This window comes from Erpetoichthys calabaricus, chromosome 17 (assembly GCF_900747795.2).
Source record: "Erpetoichthys calabaricus chromosome 17, fErpCal1.3, whole genome shotgun sequence".
Lineage (NCBI taxonomy): Eukaryota > Metazoa > Chordata > Cladistia > Polypteriformes > Polypteridae > Erpetoichthys > Erpetoichthys calabaricus.
The window spans coordinates 85,929,529-85,939,681 of NC_041410.2; the positions used below are offsets into that span (position 1 = coordinate 85,929,529).

At 45.1% G+C, this 10,153-nt stretch overlaps 1 protein-coding gene across 1 annotated transcript in view; it reads right to left on the minus strand.

Moving 5' to 3' along the window:
• The window catches only part of LOC114667516 (NAD(P) transhydrogenase, mitochondrial-like), a 74,786-nt gene extending 65,141 nt beyond the window's left edge, over positions 1–9,645 (minus strand). The window contains exons 1-2 of the mRNA XM_028822829.2: positions 9,291–9,645; positions 485–714 (exon numbers count right to left, since the gene is read on the minus strand). Coding sequence (XP_028678662.1) covers positions 485–714; positions 9,291–9,429 — 369 coding nt within the window. The 5' untranslated portion in view covers positions 9,430–9,645. The remainder of the gene's footprint in view (positions 1–484; positions 715–9,290) is intronic.
• Between the last annotated feature and the right edge of the window lie 508 nt (positions 9,646–10,153).

The window sequence follows — 10,153 nt, forward strand, 5'->3', positions numbered from 1 at the left end:
CCTTCAACCTGCTTAATAGTTAATGAAATCACGAGGGACCTGCTGACATCTGGCTATGGAACAGCTAGTCAGTCAAATGTCCAAACACTTTTGAGACCCTGGAAATGGGGGCTCCCCCCCATGTATAAAAATGGCTGTCAGTGGTAAACCGCTTGTACGATATTTTTGTCTACACAATAAATACTACACTTCAAATCACATAATGATCGCTTTGTTTCAAATCCATTCTGGTTGCATACAGAGATATAATGAAGATTGTGTCACCGTCCAAATGGACCTGACGGTTATCTCTTAACAAATTAAAAGCTTTGTCTGGTAAACTTCATTTTATGTTTTACATCCCTACTGTCTGCAATGAAATAAAAGTCAATGTGTATTTAAACATCACTGTGTGTTTTTTTTTCTATTTGCATTTTCCATACCATCACAGTTTTTTCCGATTTGGGGTTGGTACTCATAAACCAAAGTCCATTTCTAACAGTACCTTGAGGAGAAGGTCAGAGCCAAAGACACTCTTGGTGTCGTTGATTTTTGCCCCGGCTTCTTTGTATTGGTCGTCTGAAAACTTGGCCTCTTCCCCTGCTCCGCTCTCCACTTGCACGTTGAAGCCTTGTTTGACCAGAGCCTGGACGCCGGAAGGTGAGACGGCCACTCGCCTCTCGTTTTTGAGAATCTCCTTAGGAATGCCAACCAGCAAATCTTTATATGGGACCCCTGAAACGAGAGACAGGAAGTTCAGAATGAGAAACAGCAGGGAGGACCTCTGGAGGAACGGATTTACTCGGAGAAAATGTAAAAACTAATTACAAAATGTTATTACTGTGGAGGAGTACTGTTCACAAAATTTAAATAAACATATTGCGATATTAGATTAGATAAACTTTATTAATCCCGTGGGGAAATACAATAATCCCTCGCTACTTTGCGGTTCACTTTTCACGGATTCACGACTTCGCGGATTTTATATGTAAGCATATCTAAATATATAACGCGGATTTTTCGCTGCTTCGCGGGTTTCTGCGGACAATGGGTCTTTTTACTTCTGGTACTTGTTTCCTCAGTTGGTTTGCCCAGTTGATTTCATACAAGAGATGCTATTGGCGGATGGCTGAGAAGCTACCCAATCAGAGCATGCAGTTAAGTTCCTGTGTGCTGCTGATTGGCTCAGCGACGGAGTGCTGCATTAACCAGGAAGTCTCATCTCACTCATTCAGCATTAACGTGCTATTGGTTCAGGGGCCGTGTCCAAGCGCCAACAGAAGATGCAAATGATTGCAGAAAAGGTAAAAGTTTTGGATATGCTGAAGGAAGGGAACAGCTACACCGCTGCAGGACACCATTACAGCATCAATGAGTCCACGATTCTTTTTATTTAAAAAGGAGGAAAAGCATATAAGATCTACGGCCGCAGTGTCCTTTAACCAGGGTGCAAAACGAGTTGCAAGTGGACGTGATAAGGCAGTAGTCTGGATGGAATCTGCTTTAGGAATCTTTGCAACAAGGTCGACGACGTCATGACCGCCTACAAGCTGCTACATGTACTTCGCTATACAGTAAGTGTAAACTTATCTACCGATTTCATATTGCTTAGCAGTTGTCCCCGTTATTAATAGAGCAAAGGGTGGGTTGTAAACAATACAGGGAGGGTTTAAAAACATCCAAATACACGTTAAATAATTAAATAAATATGGTGTCCCTACTTCGCGGAAATTCAGTTATCGCGGTCAGCCTTGGAACCTATCTCCCGCGATAAGTGAGGGATTACTGTATTCACAATGTGACAGTAAATAAAAAGAGAACACACCATGAAAGCACAAATTTGTTACAAAACAGGTTTTTTGATGCTCATTTAAGTTTTTATTTCGTTCAGTGACACCGCGCGCAACATAAGAAAAGTCTGAATTGGTGTAAGCCGCCCTAATGAGGGCCGGCCATAAAATAAGAAATCTAATGATTTACTTCATGACGTAGAAGTGCGTTAAACACAAGAAGAATTGCATCCATCCATTATCCAACCCGCTATATTCTAACTACAGGGTCACGGGGGTCTACTGGAGCCAATCCCAGCCAACACAGGGCGCAAGGCAGGAAACAAAAACCAGCCAGGGCACCAGCTCACCGCAGGGCACACACGCACGGGACAATTTAGGATCGCCAATGCACCTAACCTGCACGTCTTTGGACTGTGGGAGGAAACTCACGCAGACACGGGAAGAACATGCAAACTCCACACAGGGAGGACCTGGGAAGCGAACCCATCGTGCCGCCCAGAATTGCATCAGATATTTAAAATATTACAAAGTGTCTGGACATTTAAATGTTGGAAGTCTAAATATTCTTGATGGTAACAGAAATACGTCATTTGTCACTTCTAACGGAGGTCCGTAAAGGGCTAGACCCCTAGGAGATATTTGTAATCGCAGACCTTGAAATTGTCTGCCCCAGGGATGTCCAACTCTGGTCCTGGTGGGACGCAGTGGCTGCAGGTTTTCATTCGAACCCTTTTCCTGATTAGTTTTCGATGCTAATTAACTCCTTTACCCTTCATTTTAATAGCCCTGTTTTAAGGATTCAGTCCTCCGAGTTGATTCGTTTCTTCATGAAATGGCAGCCAAACAGAAATGAGATGTGAAACAGATGACCAGCTAAATTAGAACATCAAACTCCAGCCAATTTCACTCCAACCAGTTTCTTAACGAGAAGCCAATTCTTGCTGTTAATTAAAGCCGTTATTGAATATCAGGACTTGTTGCTGCTCTCGTTCTGCCACAGCAGTCTGTTGATTTTCTGTTTTTTCTAAGACCACCGTCAAGATGTTTTGGTGACTGAGATCTTCACCTTTCTTTATTTTCAGGTGAGCTGGTCATGTGGTGGCTTGTTTTGTGTCTAATTAAGGAAAACAAAAAAACTAAGGGGATCCGAGTCACGCCAATTAAAACAAGCTAATCAGCAGCAAAAAATGGCTCACTAATTAAGAAGATAGTTAGAATGAAAATCTGCAGCCACTGTGGCCCACCAGGACCGGATTTGGACACCCCTGGTCTAAAACGATACCCAGTGTGCTTTAACTTTGTCATTTTTAACCTTCCAGGACTGGCTCTTAGAGGGCTAGGACCACCGGAAAAGAATCAGATACCACAAATATGATCACATTTGTGACCAGCGATCTCAAAATTTACACTTCACATGGCTGTATGATGGATCAACATGTGTTAAAGTTTTGTGAAAAGGAGTACGTTTGACCCCCTTGTACCCCATTAAGGGGTGAAGCCCTGCACAACTTCAGCAACTACTGTGCTTTATCAGAAGGGAGTCACTTCCTCCACAAATGGTTATTTTGTGTCTGTTGGACCATGCTGGGGGGGGGGGACCACAAAAATCTTGACGTCTTACATAACTAGACATCAAGACCCGTTGAACAGTATCATATCACATCAATTTACCAAGAGGGCAAACTGCATTACCCAATGGCACCAACCCAGCTCTTAGGGTCACCAGTGAGCCTAACCAACGTGACATTGGGGTGCGAGGGAGAAACCCACTGGAACGAGATACCGCTGGCCGGGATTTCAATCCAAAACTCATTACTGTGACACGAGGATCGATGTTTGTTAGAAATAAATCCAAAATGAAAATCTTCTATATGATAAAGACCAGTGTACATACTGAAGGCCTGTCCCAGCCTGGCCTGCTGACTCCCCTTGAGCACGAGTGTGCGATACCAATATGAAGAAGAAGATGATGTGACAGTGGCAGATGTCATCCGGTAACATTCACAAACTCTTAAAGGGTCTCAAGAACACTGCAGGGCACAATAAGGAGAGAAATGGAGGCCAAAGGGCAGATATCATAAGGGAAAAGGACTGGAGCTTCCATGCCCACCATCTGCAGGAGCTCCCACTGTTTCACTAGTCAAGCTGCCTAACATAAAAAGAGACTGCCATTGAAGGTTGGCTGCACGATGGCACAGTGATTAATGTTGCGGCTGGGGTCAAATCCCAACTTTGTCCATGCAGTTCTGAGGAGTTAGCCCAAGTGGTGGGTGTACATGTATGTATGTCGGTGATCGCGGTGGTGGACTGGCATTCCGTCCAGGGCTGCTTCAGGTTTTGCACCCAATGCTACCAGGAAAGAATCTGGCCTGCACAACCTCCAATTGGATTAAACGAGTTTGCAAACAATTACCTGACAATGAAAGGCACTATATAGTTGGACTTAAAAAAAAAAAACACACTCGGAGAGGAATCAACCTTAAAAATCACTGCTCTGCATTATCATCATCATCATCATAAATTCCTGCAGGTCCACTTATTCAGTTCATTGGGAGCAAAAGCCAATCTGGGCAGCATTAGGAGCCAAGATAAAAACACGGGGCATCAGTGCACCACACTTTATCATCAGGTTTCTAACACACTTTAGTGTCACAAAGAGCTGCAGTCTGCCCGCCAGCGTTGTGCACAAACCAGGAACCAACCTTCCATAGGGTGCCAGTCATCATAGGGCATTGGACACCCACATCCCCAACTATGTACCCAGTAGGTGAAATGGTAGTGCAACACTTAGTGCCCCTCTTTCCAAAAAGACCCAGCATCCTGGGCTTGAATCCAACACTCCGTCATTGTCTGTGTGGAGTCTGCAAGGCATTTCCTCCCTCATCCCCAAAGCCTCGCAAAAGGGCCGTGTGGTGGTCTACTGCCTGCCCCAAGCTGCCCTCTGACTTATAGCTCTACTTCAATGTTAAAAGTGGAACTTCATCAGAGCTTTCTCAGCTCACAACCTGCCTTAGTGAAATTAAAACCTGGATGGAGCAGAACTCTTTAAAATTAAATTGTAATAAAACTGAACTCCTGCAAATTGGGACTAAAATGCAGCTTAATAAAATGAGCTCCTTCCCAGTCCATCTTGGCAGTGATCTCATCAGACCTGCCTCTACTGTAAAAAATCTTGGTGTCATTTTTGATTCCTCCCTCACTTATTCCGCCCACATAAATCACATTAAGAAACTTTCTTACTTTCACCTCCATAACATATCCCATGTTCGCTCCTTCCTCTCCTTCTCTAAGGCTGAGAAACTTGTCCATGCTTTTATCACATCCCGCATCGATTATTGTAATTCCCTACTGATAGGTGCCCCTTCTAATCTTATATCACAGCTCCAGCTTATTCAAAACTCAGCTGCAAGAGTCCTTACTCGAACCAGCAGCAGCGAGCACATCACACCCGTCCTGCTCCATCTTCACTGGCTCCCTGTGTCTTACAGAATCGAATATAAAATCCTACTAATAACCTACAAAGCCTTAAATAACCTCGCGCCAAACTACATCAGTGACTTTCTCCATCACTATGTGCCTGCCCGCCCACTAAGGTCCTCTGATTCTGGCAATCTTGTTGTGCCCCTCACTAATCTACACTCCATGGGTGACAGGGCCTTCAGCTGTATAGCGTCCAGACTCTGGAATGACCTCCCGAAATTAATGAGATCAGCTGACTCCATGAATTCTTTTAAAAAACAACTCAAAACTCATCTGTTCAGGAAGTCTTTTAGCTCTACTTGACTTTATTACCCTTCTCTCAGTTTACTTCTCTGTCAAGATGCCCATGTAACCTGTGTGTGTGTGTGCGAGACCATCAATTATGTTGTCTGTTTTTTTTTTTCCAGAATTTACTGTCTTAATCTTCTTTATTTATTTATCTGGTTTGTACAATGCTATATACTGTATATTCTGCCGTTCTTTATTATATTCTGTAAGTGCCTTGAGCATGGGAAAGGCGCTATATAAATAAAATGTATTATTATTATTATTATTATTACATCCAATGCTTCCAATTAGGTTTAGTGATTCTAAATTGGATTGAAAGGACTTCAAATAGGGGTGGGCACAGAGGTAACACTAATGGCACACAGTAAGGAAAGCAGCGTTCATGACCTGGGTGCTCCCTGTGTCTGCATGGGTTTCCTTCCACAGTCCAAAGATGTGCAGGTTAGGTAAATGGGCAACACCAAATTGTGTGCGTTTTCATCTGGGTTTGTAATGGACTGAACCTTCCAGGCCATCACATACATAAAACACAAGGATTGTTCCTGCCTTGCACCTGATGGTTGCTGGGATAAACTCCAGCCTACCCTGTGACCCAGATCGATCATACATACATACATAGTACTATATGATAGCCAGAGTGACAGACATGAAAGGCACTATATAGACAGACAGTCAGGTGTAAAAGGCACTATATGATAGATACTTTATTAAATTCTAAAGGAAATTACATGGATGTCAATTAACCTACATCCATTAAACAGTGTCATCTCCAGACAGAGGAGCAGTTTCAGCGACAGACTGCTGTCACTGTCCTGCTCCACTGACAGACTGAGAAGATCATTCCTCCCCCAAACTATGCGACTTTTCAATTCCACCGGGGGGGGGGTAAACGTTGAACATTATTCAAGTTATTGTCCGTTTTTTACCTGCATTTTTTATTACTCTTTAATTTAATATTTTTTGCTGCTGGAGTATGTGAATTTCCCCCTGGGATTAATAAAGTATCTATCTATCTATCTATCTATCTAACCTGACTGAGCAGGTTGGCCTGAACACCACCCTCTGCAATTAGATCCTGGACTTCTTGACAGAGAGGCCCCAGTCAGTTCGGACGGGCTACAACACTTCCAGCATCATCACACTGAGCACAGACGCACCACAGGACTGCGTGCTTAGTCCACTGCTGTTTACCCTGCTGACTCACGACTGCACAGCCACGCACAATACCAACCACATCATCAAGTTTGCGGATGATATAACGGTGCTAGGACTGATAAGCAGGGATGATGAAACCGCATACAGAGGTGAGGTGGAACGGCTGTCCGCATGGTGTGAAGATAACAATCTAACTCTCAATGTCGACAAGACAAAAGAGATAATTGTGGACTTCAGAAAATCACGTCCTGTCCACATCCCACTCAGCATCAACGGATTAGATGTGGAGACTGTTAGGAGTACCAAGTTCCTCGGTGTGCACATAACTGAGGAACTTACATGGACATATAACATCTCATCACTAATCAAGAAAGCCCAGCAGAGACTACACTTCCTGGGGCGACTGAAGCAAGCAAGTCTTCCCCCTTCCATCCTCACCATGTTCTACAGAGGCACCATTGAGAGTGTTCTGACCGGCTGCATCACGGTCTGGTATGGCAACTGCAACATATCCGACCACAAGCACCTGCAAAGGATAGTGTCCGCAAGGCCTGCAGCATTGTGCAGGACCCCTTACACCCCTCACATGGACTTTTCACACTTCTGCCATCCAAGAGAAGATACTACAGCATCAGAGTCAGATCTGCCAGGCTGCAGGAGAGTTTTTACCCCCAAGTTGTTAGACTCCTTAACACCAGGCTGCCCCCTGGGACCTTCCACATGGCCTCAACCACCTCTAAAAACAGAACTTTTATACATGAAAACCACTGTCCTGTAAAGACGAGCGTACGGGGAGACAAGAACTGAAAATCTCATACTGACCTTGAAGGATTTGACACTCTTGTTATCCTTCTGCTGTGAAACATTCTGACTGGTCATTGTTTACACACGTCTTAAACAACTATTATCATACACTGATAAATGATAGATATAGATAATACAGAAATTATTATATTACATATCTTACACATCAATATTGCTGCTACTTCTTTGTCCTATCTTTGCACAATGTCTGGTTTATGTTTTAACTTTTACATTTTAAATTTTAATTCTATTTTTATCATGCGGTGGGTTGGCACCCTGCCCGGGATTGGTTCCTGCCTTGTGCCCTGTGTTGGCTGGGATTGGCTCCAGCAGAACCCCGTGACCCTGTGTTCGGATTCAGTGGGTTGAAAAATGGATGGATGGATGAATTCTATTTTTAATTTATTTATTTGCACATCATGTTGTTACACTTTGGACCCTGAGCTTCGCAATTTTGTCTGTCTGTATACTTGTATATGGTTGAGATGACCATAAAGTTCACTTTGACTTGACATGAAGTATTAGGAGAAAACTGGAAATTCCACACAAGAAATCTCAAAATGTACAGTTGTGAGGCAGCTGCACTGTACTACTCTACGAAAGACACTATAAAGTATTAAAATGAAGCTGAGAAGGGGTCCATGCAGGCCACATGGCGGTGGGCTCCAGCATGAGCTCAGCCCAAGCACAGGCCCAGTGGGCAGATGTCAGGGCTGGACTGGTCCACTTTTCAAACACGGGGGTGGTCCGAGTCCACTCCCCATCCCTCATATTGCTTTCTATAGGATATGCCAGGCCTTGCATAACAGGTTGAGGACCCGTCCTGATCCACAGCCCTGCAATCTGCCCGCCTGCCATCTTCTTTAAAACATCAAGCAGTTAAGCACCTGGATGGTTGAACGTTACACAGGGAATGAAGAAGAGCCGTTCAGATATTGTGATGAACGCTGTGGCCGAGCAGTTGCTCTTCCATTCGCCTTTAAGCTTCACATTTCTCTCCTTAATTGGTTTGGTTTCTTCCCACGGCAGCAGGACATTATTAGCAGCTGCTTGGACGGCGGCCAGCAGTAAATCCAAACAAGGCCTCCCGAGAAAGCCGGCCGCGGTGAAAGTCTGACAACATTAGCAAACTCTTAAAGGGGAAAAGGCACGGAGATGGAGAGTTTCAGACAAAACAGCAGCGTTTGTGAAGATGTCCGATTGGGTGGAGCGGCCTACCTAATTAATCAATGGTGGCATCTCTGCTTGACCTTCAGTCCAAAGGCTCAGACAAAAAAAATCAGATGAAGTGCCACTCAACCCAAAGGCAGCCACTAACACTTTACAGGTTTCTAGATAGGAAAACAGTTAACTGCTTTAGTGACCAAGTAAAAATGTGGATATGGAAACCTGGACCCTTAAAAGGGCCAGGTGGTGTCACTACTGTCACATGTGGTGTGACCTTGCACACAGTATGTCGGCACTAAAAAAAAAAAAGCCATGTGAAGGTCACACCGTAAGATCTTTCTCCGAGCCAATGGATGGTGGGGCACCAGAGCGGACCCCAATAAGCAGGGCCCACCCCTAGACATGGTGCCACTCTATCCTCAGGCCCATTTGAAGTCACCAGGTCACCTACATGTCATTGGGAGGCAAGTGTGGGATTTGATCCCAAGGTGCTGGAGCCCCAGGGTTAAAACAGCACCTTGCGAGCTTTACAACACCGGTGACGGCTCTAAAGCAAACACACGACGGCCTCAAAAGACATTTGGAAGTCACAAAACACTGCAGAGTCGGCCGGCCGTAGCGTACCTCGGGATGCCTGCTGGTCCTGCAGGGTCCTAAACGTCCTAAAGGATCTCTTTCCAGTCGCTCGGTGGATTCCTCCATGGTGGACACCTTGAAGCAGGACTGGCGAGCAGCTTGAAGTGCAGCGAAGGAGGCAAGCCATGGCTGGATTAATTCTATAGATTGGTCCAAATCTTCTGAAGGGAATAAAAATAAATAAATAAATACAAATTTCAAGAATTTAAGAAGTCAGTTTGAAGAGGCAGAAGATCCTCTGCCTGCTGTGCGCTGTCCCCGAGGCCTCCACCAGCAGGCTGAGCATGTCAAGGCCGAGGACGACAGTGGGACAAGCTGACCCCTCTCAGGCGTTCCCCTCCCAGGTTCTCATTACAGCTCGACGAGAACTGGACGCGTGACACAAATAGCACTTGGCAGCCTCCTCCAGCGGGGCACCACAGATCCGGCTGCAGAGCGGCGTGTGCCAGTGTCGCGCTTTGGAGCTTCAGAGTTTTATCACGGTCACCTGTCAAGGGCAGGATTGGCACAAACAGGAAAGAAAGAGGACTGGCTGAGGTTCGGCCACTTTCTGGCATGGTGGGTAATGTCTGTGCCCCACTGCCTCAGAGTCCCAGGGTTCAAATCCCAGCTGGTGGACACGCTTGGTTGGCTGGTTGTTAATTGGGTCTTTGTGTTAAGTGATTCGGACGCTCAACTGGAATTGCCATGGACAGGCCTGCAGCTCCCATGATCATGTGAAGTTTGCTAAAGGATTGCTGGATCGTTACAAATCTGAGGTGGGCTTTCATGCCCTCCGTCACTCCAGCTCCTCACAACCTGGGAATTGGCTAAATGGATGGATGGATGGTCATAACATGACTGAATGTCAT